The sequence below is a fragment of the Mastigoproctus giganteus genome, chromosome 9 (assembly GCF_048544385.1).
Source record: "Mastigoproctus giganteus isolate SK-2022 chromosome 9, ASM4854438v1, whole genome shotgun sequence".
Lineage (NCBI taxonomy): Eukaryota > Metazoa > Arthropoda > Arachnida > Uropygi > Thelyphonidae > Mastigoproctus > Mastigoproctus giganteus.
The window spans coordinates 165,392,913-165,413,261 of NC_143583.1; the positions used below are offsets into that span (position 1 = coordinate 165,392,913).

Genomic DNA, 20,349 nt, shown 5'->3' on the forward strand with positions numbered 1-20,349 from the left:
GTTGCTAATGCGCCAATAAAACCCAACAACAAACAAACCATGGGTTACATTAATTTCATAAGGAAGGGATACCTGTTAGACAAAAACAGTTTCTTTGTTTTTTTTGTATTCTAAGTTGCATTGTTGGTCTTAAATCTCTTTAAAAACTTAGTTCCTGAGTTGGAAAGAGATTTCAGAATAATCACTGATCAAATCTGATCAACATTCATATGTGTTATACAATTTATTTATTGAAAGAAGCTTATAAGAATTACTTCTTTCTGAAAATAACCACAATATTGAATATTGATATATTTTATTCTATAATTAAGCTTTGTAACTTTCAAATCGCAATTGTAAAGGGAAATAAACAAAACAAAAATAACTCACTATACCCAAATAAGAATATCACACTTTGTAAAAAAAAGAGTCGATTATGTCTTTTGGTCATTGCTAACCACTTTGCTCAATAAACATAAAGATGAGTCAGAGTCAAGTGCTTTTACTGCAGAACAGTCACCATCAACAGGCATGGTGTCACACAAAAACAACCCCCCCCCCCGAAACCATGGAGACGAAACCTGGAACACATGCAAACAGATATTTCATTTTAAAAGCATGAAACTGAAACTTTAGCATATAAATGGTTTTACAGTGACATGCCCCTGTGATGGCAGGCATAACAGCAAAAGTTGATCCCTAATCCCATTCGTTGTTTTAAATGCCAAAAATATGGACATTCCCAACAAGCATGCAGAGGAGAAGCTATTTGTGGTTTCAAGGAACATACACAAGCAGACTGTTCAGCATCAAGTCCCATTTGCCCCAACTGCAAAGAAAGTCACCCAGCCTTTTCAAAATCTTGTGAAATGTGGAAAACAGGGAAGGAAATTCAAAAATATAAAATTGAGCACAAAGTCACATACCCTGAGGCATGGACAGGTTATGTTGACCATGCCCAGTCATTCATATGCATCTCACACTTGAAGCTTTAATTTAACAGCAGTACAAACATGTATCAATACCTCCCAGCACATCTCTGGCTAATTGGGTTAAAAATACATTATCAAACTCAGGAAAAGACACACAGCAAACTAAAACCAGTGAATCGACCAACACTCCGTTCAGCATCCCAACTGATACTCAGACAGTCCTGCATGACAAAGAAAAATTAAACTACTAAAGACAACAAGAAACCTGAATCATCCACCAATAGTATGGAAGTAGATGTACGCTCAGATCATGAAGAACCCGTACTAGAACTTCATGCAAATGACACTATGGATACTGGATGCCCCAGCTTCTCAAAAAAAGACTGGAAAAAATGTTCCTCAAACAAAAAACAGTCAGATGAATCATCCTCAACTAAACCTGAATGAACCACAGTATCTTACAATGGAATTGCAGAGGTTTTCGCTGCAACACTGACGATATTCAATACCTAATTAACCGATATTCTCCAGTTCTGTCTACAGGAAACTTACCTAACCTCACAAATTTCTCCTTAGATAAAGATTTATTGCCTTTATCGAAGAGATCGAAATATCGAAGAGATCGAAATATTTCGATCTCTTCGATAAAGGCAATAAATCTGCCCATGGTGGTGTAGCTATCCTAGTAAATTCGAAGATCCCAACTAAACATATCCCAATTCAAACTGAAATAGAAGCTGTTGCTGTTCGTATAACTCTCCACAGTGCAGTAACACTTGTCTCAATCTGTATACCGCCAAACCGTACGTACTCTTTAAAAGATCTTGAAGATCTCTTTATACAGAGACCTCCACCTCTCTGTATATTAGGGGAGTTTAATGGGCACCACACCTTATGGGGCTCTCCTAAATTAGATAGACAAGCTTAATTGAAAGCGTTTGAGGCACTAAATCTCACTGTACTCAATACTGGTGCACCGACACTTGTACAGCTCCCAACAGGACACACCTCAGCAATAGATCTCTCAGTTTGTTCACCAGTACTGCTCCCGACGATAGTGGTATGTAATAAATGATCCCATGGGCAGTGACCACTTCCTAATAGTATGCTACTTTTTGATAGCACAGATTCCTTCAACTCAACACTGCAGAAAATGGAAATTTGTCTGAGCAGACTGGGCAAAATTTCAGTCATTAATCGCCCTTGATGAGGAAAAAATTCGCCTCCAACATATTGATGATGTGACAGATTACATCACGTTGCATCTTCTAAATGTGGCTAAAGACACAATACCACTATCAAATCCGCCAGGTCGAAAGCATTATAATTACTGGTGGAATGAGAAATGCACCAAAGCTAAGAGAGAAAAAAAATACAGCCTGGAATTTGTTTCTGCAATGTCCGGTCACAGTCAATCTCATTAATTATAAGAAATTAAGGGCAACAGCACGCTTCATACAAAAACAAGCCAAGAAAGAGTCCTGGACCCATTTTGCATCCAGTTTTCACAGAAACACTGATCCAAAAATAATATGGAAAAAAAATTAGACAGCTGTCTGGTAAGTTTCCTACCATACCTTCTCCAATCCTCTCCTGGAATGGGAAAGATCTATCTAATCTTGTAGATATAGCTAATGCTTTGGGCAATACCTTTGCAGAAATCTCAGCAACATCAGCCTATACTACCTCATTCCAATGACTTAAAAACACTAAAGAAAAGCATGCTATTAATTTTCAAACTGCCCGCCATCTCCCATATAACAGACCTCTGCAATATTCTGAACCGTTACATGTCATTAGAACAGCTCGCAGTGGTGCTGCTGGGCCAGACGGGATTTATTATGTCATGCTGCAACACCTTGATGACAAAGCTTTGCACCTCCTCCTCCTTCTCTTTTACAATCGTATATTTTTAGAAAATGTGTTTCCAGCTTCTTGGCATCAGTCTACAGTTTTGGCATTCCTGAAGCCTGGAAAAGATCCATTCAACCTCTATAGCTATAGACGCATATCTCTCTCAAGCTGCCTCAGCAAAATCCTTGAGAAAATTATCCACAGAAGACTTGTCTGGATCATTGAGTCGGAACAGCGAATGAGCCATAGTCAATATGGCTTTCATCAAAACAGGTCATGCTTAGATCTTATGGTCAAGGCTGAATTTGCCATCCATAATGCTTTTGTCAAACATGAACCTCAAGTAATGGTTTCAGTAGACATAGAGAAGGCTTTTGATACCACCTGGTGGAATGGTATACTTAGTGATCTTTATCTTCTCGGACTACGAGGCAACCTTCCTATATTTGTTCAGAACTTTCTATATACTAGATCATTTCAAGTTCGATACCAACATGCCCTTTCTACAACTTTCATCCAGGAAGTAGGTGTTCCACAGGGATCAATACTGAGTGCCACTCTTTTTGCTCTTAGAATAGATTCTATCACTAAGCAGCTTCCAAATACAGTTCAGACTTGCCTTTATGCAGATGACCTTTCCATCTCCTGTCATTCTAAAAACATGAGATCTATTGAAAGACAGCTTCAGGTATCACTTAATAAAATACAACAATGGGCAAGCCTCAACGGCAATCGACTCTTGCAGAAGAAAACAGTTGCTATTCATTTTTGTAGACAATGCAAATTTCATCCATATCTTGAACTTCAAATTTCTAATGTCTCAGTCCCAGTCACCAGCAACATCCAATTTCTAGGATTAACCCTTGACAATAAGTTAAATTTCCTATTAAAAATATACGGACTTCCTGTCTAAAAAAAGTTAAACATACTCAGAGCTTTATCTGCCCAAACATGGTGTGCAGATCGTACCTCCCTTCTTCGGTTATACAGAGCATTAATTAGATCCCAGCTTGATTATGGTGCTCCCATCTATGATTCTGCCAGAAAGAGTGCATTATGCTGGCTTGATCCCATTCAACACAGTGCTTTGAGAATTGCAATTGGTGCATTCAGAATGTCGCCAGCACATAGTCTTTACATTGATGCTCATGAGCCCCATGAGCCCACTAACTTTAAGCAGGAAAACACTGTTACTGAAATATCCTGTCAAGATACAAAGTCGTGTCACTCATCCCGTTCAATCATACCTTTTAAACCCACTGTTAGAAAACCTATACAGAAACAAACCTAGCATAGAAAAACCAGCTGGTCTTTGCCTTCATGAACGGGCGCAGGTTTGGAATATTTCCATTCATTCTATACAGCAGGTAGCAACTTATACTCAACCACCATGGGCTCCTCCTCTTCCAACCTGTGACACTTACCTCTGTCAGTGGAGAAAGAATACTTTGCAAGCATCAAATGTCAAACATCTTCATGCAGTTCACATTCAAAGATATATTGATTTCTCTCCAATTTATACAGATGGCTCTAAATCTAATTCAAATGTTGGAGCAGCTGCCGTGTTTCCAAATACAATTGTATCAGTATCCCTTCCTTCTGAATACAGTATCTTTTTAGCTGAATTATTTGCAATCAAACTAGCTTTAGAAAATCTCCGTTCCTTAAAATCTGTTATTTACACTGATTACTCAGCTCAATCATTTCATTATGTAATTCCTCAGATAAAGTTCACCCTATTCTAGATGAAATAAGAATCTTATTACTGCAAATTAAAGAACACAACCAACTGATCACTTTTGGTTGGATTCCAGCACATTCTGGTATTTTAGGTAATGAACTGGCTGATAAAGCTGCAAAAAATCCAGCTACCTTAGATTTAACCACTATCCCTGTTCCAGCATGAGATTATGTACTAACCGTAAATGCCACATGCTATCACGTTGTGCTATCACAATGTAAAGCACTCTGGCACACTCCGACTAATAATAAACTCTTTCAGTTTAAACAAGATCCGAAACTTTGGTGCTCCAGTGTCCATACATCGAGACGAGAAGAAGCAGTCCTTTCAAGGACAAGAATAGGTGATACCCATCTGACCCACCTTCATTTACTCACAAGAGATGATCCACCACAGTGTACACATTGTTCAAACAATTTGACTGTTAAACATATTCTTATTGGCTGTGCTACTTGCTTGTAGTTCTGGCTTGTTTATACAAGCCAGAACTTTATTGTAGTTCTGGCTTGTTTATACAAGCCAGAACTTTATCCTTGATCTCACTGATTTTCATAAACCAATAACTCTTGAAAATATCATTGGTGATAAGGCAAATATTTCTGAATTTTTTGATTCCTCTGGCAAACTGGGCTTTTTAATTATTTCTGATTTCAGATTTTCTTCTAACTTAATGGAAAACTCATCTTTTAATATAATAAGTGAATAGGCATATTATAGCCTTAGCAGCTTATGTGCTATTAATCCTCCATAACAACAACAAAAATAATAAAAATAAATAAAAAATATCATTATAATGTTTACTTGATGTTTATTAAATCATGCCAGAAAGAGATTCAGACCATGATGATTTACATTTATTGTAATATATGTTATGAAGAAACTAATTACCTCTAATTTAGTGTGCCTCTTTTATCTGATCATGTTTTCTGTCTATATGTTAAAAAAGTTTTCCTTCTAGTGGTATTTATTCAAGCTAATGGGAGAAGAGGGTAGGGCAGTTACATCACTACAAGGTGCAGGTAAATAATTACATTGTTGTCTTCCATTGAAAGACAACTGCCCCCATAACGTTCACAAACTTCATGCACATGCTTCATTTCTAATACATGACCATGCCCAGCATCATTTGAGGTTCCATTGTAATGTCAGCTGATGAAGGGACCCGATATAGTTTATATATTTGTAAATAGTTTAGTATTTTGTAAATATTTTAAATATTTCTATAGTTTATAAATATTTTAAATGTTTCTATAGTTTGTAAATATTTTAGTCCTACTCTTTCGAATGCAACAATATTCCTCGTGCATTATAGAACCCGAAACAAAAGGCCTTTTCCTAAGTGACCTACGTAAAAGCGGGTAAATAATTACATAGTGATATTTATTCCACCTTGAGAATGCTGCATAATGGGGGGGTAGCCAATGGGAGAAGAGGGATGCAGGTCACGTGGTACAAGTGGGTAGGGCAATTATGTCACTACAAATGCACAGGTAAATAATTACATAGGTCATTTCCTGATTAGATATCTATCAATGTGTTTCAACAGGTGTTTCTTTTACCTAGAAAAGATTTGACTTACTCCATCATGCCTCTACATTTTACATAGTGTGGCGGGTTGGTGAGCAAAGCGAGCAAGGAGGCAAAGCCCCCTTGTTGTTGTTATTATTATTTTTTAATTGTACTGCATCACACATATTTGGGTATAATTGATTATGTATGCTGTTAGATGTGCCTGGAAAATTGCTGTTTGTTCCATACAATTAAACTAGGATTAGTTAGTATTAGTAGTGGCAAATGATGCAAGAAAGTAAGCTTATACAGCATCAGAAAGGGAAAAAAAAAAACAAAAAAAAAAAAAAAAAACGCACATTTCCCATTTTATGTCTGTCTTCTCCAGTAGTTTGAATTTATTAAAAAGGTTTTTCATATGTAATATAAACTGTACATCACTATAAAGCGTTTAGGGCTGAAGCCTCAAGCTATGGAAAAGTCTAGACTATGTATAAGTATAGTGCAAAATCATCAATAATACATAGCCAAATCTGAATTAACAGAATGTTAGCAAAATGGCATTGGCATCGTTTTGCTAAAATTAAGTTATATCTCATATTGTGAATACCTTCACGAGTTGCCATGATATTGCACTACTTTGAATAAGTAACGCTTCACCTGAGGAGAAGACTAATGTTACTCGTTGGTTGTGAAGGTATTCACAATATGAGATATAACTTAAAACGATGCCGTTTTGCTAACATTCTGTTAATTCAGATTTGGCTATGTATTATTGATGCTTTTGCACTATACTTATACATAATCTAGACTTTTCCAAGCTTGAGGCTTCAGCCCTAAACGCTTTATAGTCTAAACACATCATACCCCATCAGGCATCTCTCATATTGTGGAGTTAAACTTCATAACTGTTTTGCCATCATTGCATCTCTTGGGTATCTACCCACTCACCGAAGAAGGGCCAAATAACTCTAAAACGGCACCAGGGGGAGCCTGATGATGTCCGGAGTTTCCAAGAATAGGTAACAACAGCCTTCTCCACTGGGGAAGCGTTGCCTATTCGAGGAGTTTTTGAGTGGTATGAGTTGAAGGAGTTACTGTTCCCTTTCATTTTTCTACACTGTTTCTTTTCCTCTTCCACTCCTACTATTACTTTCTCTACCTTTTTGCTTTTCAAAGTCTAATAGGGATACTGGATAGTAGAGTTATTATCCCACACAAATAAAAAATAGCCCTGAAACGGTGCCGTCTGGGGTGCCTGATGGCCACTGAGTTTCCTCGAATAGGTAACAACAATCTTCTCTATTGGGGAAGAGTTGCCTATTCGAGGAATATATGAGCTTTGAGTGTGAGTTGAAGGAGCTGAGTTTCCTTGAATAGGTAACTACAGTCTTCTCTACTGGTGAAGCATTGCCTATTCAAGGAATATATGAGCTTTGAGTTGAAGGTACAACTGTGCCTTTCTTCCCTCTATGGCATTTCCTTCCTCTACCTCTCCTACTATCACCTTCCTATATCTTTATCTCTTTTCTAAGTCTAATAGGGATAGTATGAGGATAACCGAGAACTTTATCCCATACCATAATTCAAAACGGTGCCGTCTGGGTGGTGGTATCCATCTGAGAATAAGTAATTAGTCTTCTCCTCAGGTGAAACGTTATTTATTCGAGGTAGTGCAATATCATGGCAACTTGTTGTGAAGGTATTCACAATATGAGATATAACTTAAAATGATGCCGTTTTGCTAACATTCTCTTAATTCAGATTTGGCTATGTATTATTGATGCTTTTGCACTATACTTATACATAGTCTAAACTGTACATCCTTATTGATATTTATGCCTTTTCTCATATTACATAACATGGTAATCTTATATTTACAGATTTTAACTGGGGAAGATTGGAATGAAGTAATGTACAGTGGCATTGAGTCACAGGGAGGTATTAAAGAAGGAATGATTTATTCTCTCTACTTCATAATCCTTGTGCTCTTTGGTAACTGTATCCTTTCCTGTCATTGATTATAATATTTTTTAATTTTCTATTATCATCCAACAAATGATTTTCTCACATTATTCATTGATTTTATGTAATAATTAATAATATTTCCATTATATTGTTTGTGAATATAAATAAATATTATATTGTATTATATTATATATAAATAAATATTATATTTATTTCATTGTAATAGTGATTGTAATAATAACTGGGTATAATTGGTTAAAGGATCTGTTATATTTATTATGTTTGTGCACAAATGAAGGAGCAGCATGTTAAGCACTTGTTGGTGTACATTTCAAACTTTGAAACTTTGAAGCACCTTTGTGAATACAGAAGTCATTTGCACATCTCCAATATCTTGGAATTAATTCTAAATTTGGCCCCGGGTGCCAAGCGTATTTCGAGGCCAAGCTATATTCTTGCGATTTATAAAGTGCTCTTGATAAGTGATTGAAATTATATTTTACGTTCACATTTCTATAAACAGTTTTACTTTAAAAACAGTTCTATACTTGAAAAGTAACAAGTAGAACACAGGAAGGAAATACACCTTTCTTTACATTTTCCTCAATTTATATTTTTACTAATTAACTAACACTTCAACCGCTTGGCCTCCGAGCGGCACTGCTCCTGCCTCCCCGTGGCGGGGCCGGTAACCTGGGGGAAAAGTTATGCTCCAGGGCGAAAAGGAGTAACGATGGATATAAATGACTATCCACCACTAGAGCCTTCAAATTCAAGGCCAGACATCCCAAATGATGATGACCTAAACCAACCAAAAAGGCTCCGAAGAGAAGTGCAGAGCAATGAGATGCCAAACTTCCTTGTAATACATTCGCTCTCCAACCAGCCTGTCGGCAAATTGTCACCATTTGTCATCCAAAGATTTTTGGAATCCATTGCTGGTACGCCGAAAATGGTTAAACGTCTGCAGTCCGGAGACCTACTAATTGAAACAGCTTCCTCAAAACATTCAGAATGGCTGCTTAAAACAACAACCTTTGCTGGGCTACCCGTATCTGTAACTCCCCACAATACGTTAAACTCGTCAAAAGGTGTCATCACAGAGTGGGACCTGATTACAGTATCTGAAGAGGAACTAGTACAGGAACTGGGCAATCAAAAAGTAATTAGTGCAAAACGTATAAAAACCAAAAAAGATGGAAATCTTGTTCCAACCCGATCCATAATTTTAACATTCAGCACCCCAGATTTGCCATCCTCAGTAAAAGCTGGCTATTTAAACTGCCGAATACGGCCTTACATACCTAATCCTCTACGTTGCTTTAAATGCCAAAAATATGGACATTCGCAACAAGCATGTAGAGGCGATGCCATCTGTCCAATTTGTGGTTCCAAGGAGCATACACAAACAGACTGTTCAGCCTCAAGTCCCATTTGTCCCAACTGCAAAGAAAGTCACCCAGCCTTTTCCAAATCTTGTGAAATGTGGAAAACGGGGAAGAAAATCCAAAAATATAAAATAGAGCACAAAGTCACGTACCCCGAGGCACGCAGACAGGTTATGTCGACCATGCCCAGTCGTTCATATGCAGCTCACACTCGAAGCTTTAATTCAACAGCAGCTCAAACAGATGTATCCATACCTCCCTGCACATCTCTATCTAACTGGGTTAAAAACACATTATCAAACCCTGTCAAAGACACACATCAAATTAAAACCACCGAATCGACCAACACTCCAATCAGTATCCCAGTTGAGACTCGGACAGTCCCGCATGACAAAGAAAAACTGAAAACTACTAAACACAACAATAACCCTGAATCATCCACTGGTAGTATGGAAGTAGATGTAAACCCAGATCATGAAGAACCAATACTAGAACTTCACGCAAACGATACTATGGATACCGGTCGCCCTACATTCCCGAAAAGAGACCGAAAAAAATCCTCCTCAAACAAAAAACAGTCAGATGAATCGTCCTCATCTAAACCAAAATGAACCACAGCATCTTACAATGGAATTGCAGAGGCTTTCGTTCAAACACAGACGATATTCAATACCTAATTAATCAATATTCTCCGGTTGCCTTTTGTTTACAGGAAACTTACCTAACCACACAAATTTCTCCTTCGATAAAGAACTATTGCATTTATCGAAGAGATCGAAATACCGCTAGCGCTGCCCATGGTGGTGTGGCAATCTTAGTAAATTCAAAGATCCCAACTAAACATATCCCACTCCAAACTAATATAGAAGCTGTTGCTGTTCGTATAATTCTCCATAGTGCAATAACACTAGTCTCAATATACCTACCGCCAAACTGTACTAACTCTTTAAAAGATCTTGAAGACCTCTTTATACAGATACCTCCACCTCTCTGTATATTAGGGGATTTTAACGGGCACCACCCATTATGGGGCTCTCCTAAATTGGATAGACGAGGCCGACTAATTGAAAGTTTTTTGGATGCACTAAATCTCACTGTACTCAATACAGGTGCACCGACACACGTACAGCTTCCAACAGGACACACCTCAGCAATAGATCTCTCAATTTGTTCACCAGTACTAGTCCCAGCCATAGAGTGGTATGTAATAAACGATCCCATGGGCAGTGACCACTTCCCAATAGTATGCAACTTTCTAAAAGCAAAGACTCCCTCAATTCAACCCTGCAGAAAGTGGAAATTTGTCCGAGCAGACTGGGCAAAATTTCAATTATCAATTGACCTCGATGAGGAAAAAATCCGCCTCCAGCACATTGATGATGTGACAGATTACATCACGTCGCATCTTCTAAATGTGGCTAAAGACACAATACCAATATCAAATCCGCCGGGCCGAAAGCATTATAATTATTGGTGGAATGACAAATGCACCACAGCAAAGAGAGCAAAAAATAAAGCCTGGAATTTGTTTCGGAAATGTCCGAGCACAATCAATCTCATTAATTATAAGAAATTAAGGGCAAAAGCACGCTTCATACAAAAACAGGCAAAGAAAGAATCCTGGACCCGTTTTGCATCCACTTTTCACAGAAATACCGATCCCAAAATAATATGGAAAAAAATTAGACAGCTGTCTGGTAAGTTTCCTACCATACCTTCTCCAATCCTCTCCTGGAATGGAAAAGATCTCTCTAATCCTGTAGATATAGCTAATGCTTTAGCCAATACTTTTGCAGAAATCTCAGCAACGTCAGCCTATACTACCTCATTCCAAAGAATTAAAAACACTAAAGAAAAGCATGCTATTCATTTTCAAACTACCCGTCTTCTCCCATATAACAAACCTCTGCAATATTCTGAACTTTTACATGTCATTAGAACAGCTCGCAATGGTGCTGCTGGGCCAGATGGAATTTATTATGTCATGCTACAACATCTTGATGACAAAGCTCTGCGCTGCCTCCTGGTCTTTTACAATCGCATATTTTTAGAAAATGTTTTTCCAGCATCTTGGCATCACTGTACAATTTTGGCATTCCTGAAGCCTGGAAAAGATCCATCCAACCCAAATAGCTATAGACCCATATCTCTCTCAAGCTGCCTCAGTAAAATCCTTGAGAAAATTATCCACAGAAGACTCGTCTGGATCATTGAGTCGGAACATCTAACGAGCCATTGTCAATATGGCTTTTGCCAAAACAGATCATGCTTAGATCTTATGGTCAAGGCGGAATTTGCCATCCGTAATGCTTTTGTCAAACATGAACATCTAGTAATGGTTTCAATAGACATAGAGAAGGCTTTTGATACCACCTGGCGGTATGGTATACTTAGTGATCTTTACCTTCTCGGACTACGAGGCAATCTTCCTATATTCATTCAGAACTTTCTACATACAAGAACATTTCAAGTTCGATATGAACATGCCCTTTCCCCAACTTTCATCCAGGAAGAAGGTGTTCCACAGGGATCAGTACTGAGTGCCACACTTTTTGCTCTGAGAATAGATACTATTACTAAGCAGCTTCCAAATACAATTGAGACTTACCTTTATGCAGATGACCTTTCCATCTCCTGTCATTCTCAAAACATGAGGTCTATAGAAAGACAGCTTCAGATATCACTTAATAAAATTCAACAATGGGCGAGCCTCAACGGCTATCGGCTCTCACAACAGAAAACAGTTGCCATCCATTTCTGTAGACAACGCAAACTTCATCCAGATCCTGAACTTCAAATTTCTAACGTCTTTGTCCCGGTCACCAGCAACATCCGATTTCTAGGATTAACCATTGACAATAAGTTAAATTTCCTAGATCATATTAAAAATGTACGGACATCATGTCTAAAAAAGTTAAACATACTCAGAGCTTTATCTGCCCAAACATGGGGTGCAGACCGTACCTCACTTCTTCGGTTATACAGGGCATTAATCAGATCTCGTCTCGATTACGGTGCTCCAATCTATGATTCTGCCAGAAAGAGTGCATTACGCTGGCTTGATCCCATTCAGCACAGTGCTTTGAGAATTGCAATTGGCGCATTCAGAACGTCGCCAGTACAGAGTCTCTACATTGATGCTCATGAGCCTCCACTAAATTTACGCAGGAAAACACTGTTACTGAAATATGCTGTCAAGATACAAAGTTGTGCTTCTCATCCCATTCGGTCGTACCTTTTTAACCCACCGTTACAAACCCTATACAGTAACAAACCTAGCATAGTAAAACCAGCTGGTCTTCGCCTTCTTGAACTGGTGCAAGTTTGGAATATTTCCATCCATTCCGTAAAGCAGGTAGCAACTTATTCTCAACCTCCATGGACTCCTCCTCCTCTTCCAATCTGTGACACTTATCTCTGTCAATGGAGAAAGAATTCCTTGCAAGCAACAAATATCAACCAAATTCACGCAGTTCACATTCAAAGATATTCTGATTTCTCTCCAATTTATACAGATGGCTCTAAATCTAATTCAAATGTTGGAGCAGCTGCAGTGTTTCCAAATACAATTGTATCAGCTTCCCTTCCATCAGAATTTAGTATATTTTCTGCTGAATTATACGCAATAAAACTAGCTTTAGAAAATCTTCATTTTAACTCTTCCTTAAAATCTGTTATTTACACTGATTCCCTCAGCTCAATCATGTCGCTATGTAATTCCTCAGATAAAGTTCACCCTGTTCTGGATGAAATCAGAAGCTTATTACTGCAAATTAAAGAACCCAATCAACAGGTCACTTTTTGCTGGATTCCAGCACATTCTGGTATTTTAGGAAATGAACTGGCCGATAAAGCTGCAAAAAATCCAACTACCTTAGATCTAACCAACATCCCTGTTCCAGCATCAGATTATGCACTAACCATTAATGCTGCTTGCCTATCACAATGGACAGCACTGTGGCACTCTCAGACTAATAATAAACTCTTTCAGTTTAAACAAGACCCGAAAATTTGGCACTCCAGTGTCCGTACATCGAGACGAGAAGAAGTAGTCCTCTCAAGGGCAAGAATAGGACATACACATCTGACCCACCTTCATTTACTGAGAGGAGATGATCCACCACAATGTACACATTGTTCTAACAATTTGACTGTAAAACATATTCTTATTGTCTGCTCCTATTATAAACAAGCCAGAACTTCATCCTTGATCTCACTGGTTAATCTACATAAACCAATTACTCTTGAAAACCTGATTGGTGATAAGGCAAATATTTCTGAATTTTTTGACTTTCTCAGGCAAACTGGGCTTTTCAATTATTTCTGATTTTCTTTTGATTTAGGGAAAACTCATGTCTTATATAATAAGTGAATAGGCACATTATAGCCTTAGCAGCTGATGTGCCATTAAACCTCCAGAGCAACAAAAAAAAAATTCTAAATTTAAGGTTGCTCTATTATTATTATTATTAGCCATATGGTGCAAGGAAGCCTGAGGCTTATGCTGCACTAGCCAAAAAAAAAAAAAAAAAAAAAAAAAAATCCTGCATTACCCTGAGAGAGAGAGAGGGTAACACAGAATTTTTTTTTTTTTTTTTTTTTAAAGAACTTTATTTGATGCTTCATTCAATTTAAAAGTATAGTTCTGGTATCCCATCTCTAAAAATTTCTTCACATTTGAATGTAGATAGAAAATATTTTCTTTCATATCATTGGTGACATATAGAGGATCATCATACGTTTGCTTTTCTTGTCAGATCAATCACTGATTCATCAATTTAATTTCCTCCTTATTTTACTTTGTTCCCTTAGCCGAAGGCTTCTCCTAATCTGATTTACTATGCCTAATTCAATGAGTAACTTGTTATAGACTAATTTATGCTTAGTCGAGGGTTCTATAATGTTTACTGATGATTTACATTCGTGGCATACATTTTTGTTTTCTGCTACTAAATTTATTAATTCACTTGAATCCATTTTAGTCTAAACCAAAGAGTAACATCTCTTAGTTGGTATAAAAAGCTTAGTAGCTTCTGTGAATAGCATTAGTTGAGCAGCTTATGATGCAAGAAAGCAAGCTCATACAGCATCAGCCAAAAAAACCCCCTTCCCGTTTCACCCATCCAATTGTTTGTCTAGTTCAGCCTTATTTACTTAGGCTATCAACTTCCACAACAACAGATGGAAGACTGTTCCAGCAATCAGTTACCCACTGGCTAAAGGCACATTTCCACACATCTATTTTACAACTGTATTTCCTCAATTTGAATCTATTCCCCCTTAGGTTAATAATCTCAGCAACAGGAAGAAACCCATCTGAATTGAGCCCGATCAAATCATTCAAGGCCTTACTTACACACTTTAATCAGATCACTCGAAGGTGCCTAGTCTCCAGATGCTGCAATTTGCAGAAGCCTTTATTGGTAAGAGCACCCCTTCGTTCCCCTCACCAATCTTGTTGCCCATCTTTGTACTCGTTCTAGCAACTCTACATCCTTTCTAAAATGAGGCCTCCAGACCTGTACACAGTACTCAAGGTGTGGCCTGACCATTGCCTTATACAAAGGGATAATCAGCTCTTTGACCTTGCTAGAAAAATTCCTGCTTTGGCAGCCCATCTGCACTGTTCATTGAACTTCATATCTAACTGCACAATTACTCCCAGATCTTTTTCATTCTCCACTTCCCTGAGTGTAGTACCACAGAGTTGGTAACTTTCTCTTGGGTTACTGCTACCCATATGTAGTACTTTGCATTTGTTAATGTTAAACTTCAGTTTCCACTTCTCAGCCCATCTGCCTAACTTTTCTAGATCCTGTTGCAGTAGCATACTGTCTTTAGTGTCATTAACAACCCTGCCAACTATTGTATCATCTGCAAACTTGGACATTAAGCTTGATATACCTTCATCGATATCATTGATAAATACACAAAATAACAATGGTCCTAGCACTGACCCTTGGGGGACTCCACTAATAAAATTAATCCATGTAGAGCAGTGTCAATTGATTGCCACTCCCTGTTGTCTCCCATTCAACCATTCCTTTATCCATTGTAGTAACTTGCCTTGCCTTTGATTCCATAATACTCCAATTTGTACAGCAGTCTACCATATGCAACAGTATCAAAAGCTTTCCTGAAGTCCAAATATATGATATCAAAAAGTATTTTTAGTGTCCAGTTCCTTTGTAACCACAGCATAGTATCCAATCAAATTGGTCAGATAAGACTTCCCCTTAACAAACCCATTCAGTGTCTTAACTATTACTGCAGTCTTGTCTAGATGATCCTGCAATGCTTCTTTAACAAGTGACTCCATTATTTTCCCCGGAACACTAGTTAAACTAACAGGTCTACAATTACTTGTTTCTCCCTTTGAACCTCCTTTGTGAATTGAGGATACATTTGCTCATCTCCTGTCCATGGGGATCTCCTCTGAATCTAAGAATTCTCCCATAATTATGGCTAAGGGTTTTCTTACTTCCCTCTACCTCCATAGCCAGGTGGGCAGGAGCAGCAGTGCGTAGCACGCGCTTCTTGATTAGACCGGGGTTCGAGCCCATAACCACCAAATACGAAAAATGCGGAAAGGTTAGGGAATGACCACCGCATATCCCTGGAGCAATATGGCCTTAGTTGCTAATGCTCCTAAAAACTAAATAACAAACAAACATCTACCTCCTACAATATAACTGAATAGATTCCATCCATCCTAGGTGCCTTTCTTATGTTTATCTTTAGGAATCTTTCCTCCACTTCGCTCTTCATTATTTCAAAATCATTTAGCTCCCTGTTAGATTTTAGTAAGCTTCTGTCCTTCTGTTCCTTACAGAATTCCTCATTTGTGAACGTTGATGCAAAGTACTCATTCAGTTTGTCAGCTATCTGAGCAGGATCATCGACTGTCGAAGCATCGATATCAAGTGGATAAATCTGATTCAACCACTTCCTTCCTGTGCTAACATAAGTAACGAAGTCTTTGTTGTTTTTCTTTGCATCCTTTGCCAAATATTTCTCGTAGTCAGCCTTCACTTGGTTATTCTCCTTTGTGACTTGTTTTCCAACAAGCTTATATCTACTATAGGATCATTTATATGCATCCCATGCATTTTTTTTCTCTGCCACAAGCCTCGTTAATCCATCTGACATCCATTTGTTCTGCGGCACCATCCACCAGCTTCAGAAAACTATGGGGTCTCAAATTTTGGTGCTGAAGTGGGCTAACGTGTGGTTGCACTAGATCCACATGACATCTAAATCTGCACTTTGCTCCAACCTGCAATACACGCTAACAGTCCATAGAGGCCATGTGCTAAAATTATATTAGGGGGAAGGACTGCAGACATCTGTGCAGCCCCCCCCACTTTTACTCAAGGCTCCAAAGGTTACAGAATTTCAAGAGACATTTCCGACATGTGACTCTGGACACTCTCAACATCGACCTGTGGTCAATTGACAAGGCATATCGCGATGGCACCTTGGCCTATCTTTCTGTTTGTAAAGGACAATTATGTAAGAGCCAATCTTATGTTATGTCATTTCATGTTATGCTCAACTTGTAGTCCTTTTTCGTTTTAATTACTATTACATTTTTAATAATTATTATTTTTTTTATTATTATTATTTTTTTTCTAATAAAAGAAATCACTTGTATAAGATTCCTCTGGCTTTCTGTGTAAGGAATCACTATTGTATACAATTTATGTTAATAAAGAATGTTATTATTATTACTTAATGCTATAGATCCATCCAATGATTTAAACTTCATCAAAGGTCAGCAGCCAAAATAAAGGAAATACAGCAAGAAGCAAGGCCTCTGTTTCTGATATGAAATATACGTAGCAAGACCTAATAATGTAGGTTGGCATATATTTCTTAGCCGACCCTACAGAGACAGGAACAGAAAGGAATAAAAACCAGATCAATATCTAAAATAAAAATAGAGGTAAAAATTGAGATGAAATAAAATAAAATTAAATTAAAATAGCAAGCAACACAAGAGGAATTTAAACAGAAGTAATGTAAAAAGAAGACTAATAGATATAGTCAAAGGAGGACAACTTACTGTGGTGTCAAGCAGGAGCCAGTGATATGGGTTGAGGGGAGTAAACGTTAGCCTAGCTGTGTCGGTGAACCAAGAAGTTAGTAAATTAGTTCCTGGCATATTTATAACACGTTAAAGTAACCCCAAGTGTGGGTGGGGGGAAGGTATAAATAGGTCAAAGTTAATGTTACCAGTGTGATAAGTAGGTTGGCAATTAAACAAATGAAGCATAGCAACCCAGGATAGGGGAGAAATACGAAACTAACAAAGTAGCGTAAAAAGACTCTAATCTTTGTTGGAGATGAAAAGAGCAAGAGATAGCAGAAAAATACCATCTCGAATATTGCTTTCGGTCAACCTAATTGCTCACGAGAAGTAAAAAACATAGGGTGTATTAACAGTAAAAGTAATTCAAAGAAGGTTGAATTTAAGAGTGTCTGCAATACTGCCCAGGCAAGATAGGAGGGAGTATATGATGAGAGCCTTGTCGATCAATTCAGCCCTGGAGGGATTGTGCAAGGCTCAAGGGGTAGAATTTTTTTCAGCCTGGTCTGTACTTGTTAACAGGAGAGCCTGCTTCTACAGGGATGGGATACACTTAAATAGAAAGGGTGCAAGAATTTTTGCTGATGCTGTCGAGGCAGTGTTAGGTGGGTCGGAAAACTGCTAGTTGGGGGAGATACAAGGATTAATAGATTAACAGTAGCCACTGGCAGAGGTGGAAGTGATTCTTGCACTGCTTCTATTGAAATGAGCAGAAGCCTGAAAAACAAGATGCAGGATATTTCAGAGACTGCTGGGAGTCATTGCGGTACAAGTAAACACATGGGTTGTGTTAGGGTAGCTAAGAATAGAAACAGGTGCATGCATACTTGCGTGTACACCAATGCTAGGAGTTTAGTAAATAAATTGGATGAATTTGAGGTATTGCTCAAAACATCAAAGGCAGATATTGTTGGCATATCAGAGACGTGTTGTCACACAGATATAAGGAGTGCGGAACTGGAATTTGGGGAATACAATTTGTATAGAAAGGATAGACGGGACAGTAGGGGAGGAGGGGTTATGCTATTAGTAAAGAAACACATAAAATCCAAGGAAGTGAAGCCAGTCGACATCGATGGACAGGGCAGTGTCGAGTCAGTTTGGTGTGACATAAGCATATAGGCCTATAGGCCTATATGAGTATAATAAGATATTGTACAGGGAAATGGAGTGGGCCAGTAAATCAGAGTCTTATAATGGGGGATTTTAATTTCCCAGATATTGACTGGAATTTGTGGGTTGGTAACTCACACACTAGCCAGGCTTTTGTGGATTTATTGGATGATTGTTTTCTACATCAACATGTTCGTGAGGCAACAAGAGGGAGCAATACTCTTGATCTGATTATCAGTAGTGATTCTTCATGCATTAAGAATCTGCAGATAAATGAACCACTAGGTGGCAGTGATCACAGTGTGTTAAAGTGGGATTTACTCAAGGAGGTAACTACCATCAGAGGTAAAGGGAAGGGATTTTGTTTTCGTAAAGGCGACTATGATGGTCTGAGACAGTATTTAAATTCTATACAGTGGGAACAACTGATGATGTTACCAACAGCAAACTCAAAATGGGAAGCATTCAAGGAACTAATCTTGGAAGCTACCAGGCTTTACATACCAACTAAGAAATATTGTTCAAGGTTTAGGCCTAAATGGTTGTTAGATGAACTAATGAGACATGTGGCAGAGAAGAAAAATGCATGGAATACATAGAAATTAATGGGCGACATGGAAGCCTATGATAGATATAAGTTGGTCTGTAACCATGTCACAAAGGAGATTAGGCAGGCAAAGGCTGACTACGAAAAATCTTTGGCAAAGGATGCAAAGAAAAATAGAAAAGAGTTCTTTAAATATTTAAACTCAAGAAGGAAAGGAATGAATCAGATTGGTCCACTGGATATTGATGGTTCAACAGTTGAGGATCCTGCTCAGGTGGCTAACAATCTAAACGAGTATTTTGCATCTACATTCACGCATGAGGAGTTATTCAGGAATGAGAATGACGTAGGTAAAGTAGACATTGGCAGTGAGCTAGATGATTTTGTAATAACTGAGAGGAAAGTGGAGGAGAGATTGTTGAGGATAAACATAAAAAAGGCACCTGGGGTGGTTGGGATCTATCCAGTTATATTAAAGGAGGCAGCAAAGGAAGTAAGCAAACCCCTAGCCATAATTATGAGAGCTTCTTTGGACTCAGGGGAGGTACCCATAGACTGGAGATGTGCAAATGTAACCCCAATTCACAAAGGAGGATCAAAGGCTGACACAAGTAATTATAGACCTGTTAGTTTAACTTCTGTTCCAGGAAAATTAATGGAGGCACTGGTTAAAGAAGCACTGCAGGATCATCTAGACAAGAATTCAGTTATAACTCAGACGCAGCATGGTTTTGTTAATGGCAGGTCTTGCCTGACCAATTTGATTGGATACTATGATGTAGTCACAAAAGAACTGGATGCAGGGAATAACTTTGATATTATATATTTGGATCTTAGAAAGGCTTTTGATACTGTTGCACATGGAAGACTGCTGCACAAATTGGAGCAGTGTGGCATTGGAGGCAAATTGCTGCTATGGATAAGGGGATGGTTGAGTGGCAGAAGACAGAGAGTGGTAATCAATGGACACTGCTCAACATGGACTAATGTTATTAGTGGAGTTCCTCAGGGTTCAGTGTTGGGTCTGTTGTTGTTTTCGGTGTTTATGAATGATATTGATGATGGTATATCAAGTTTAATGTCCAAGTTTGCAGATGATACAAAGGTTGGCAGGGTTGTTAAGGACACTACTGACGCTATGCTGCTGCAACAGCATCTGGAAAGGTTCAACAGATGGGCTGAGAGGTGGCAAATGAAGTTTAACATTGAGAAATGTAAAGTACTACATA

At 38.2% G+C, this 20,349-nt stretch overlaps 1 protein-coding gene across 1 annotated transcript in view; it reads left to right on the forward strand.

Moving 5' to 3' along the window:
* LOC150080869 (voltage-dependent calcium channel type A subunit alpha-1-like) overlaps nucleotides 1-20,349 on the forward strand; it is a 1,489,217-nt gene that overhangs the window by 291,809 nt on the left and 1,177,059 nt on the right. Inside the window, exon 16 of the mRNA XM_090381686.1 lies at nucleotides 7,899-8,016. Within this exon, the coding sequence (XP_090237812.1) occupies nucleotides 7,899-8,016 (118 nt within the window). The remainder of the gene's footprint in view (nucleotides 1-7,898; nucleotides 8,017-20,349) is intronic.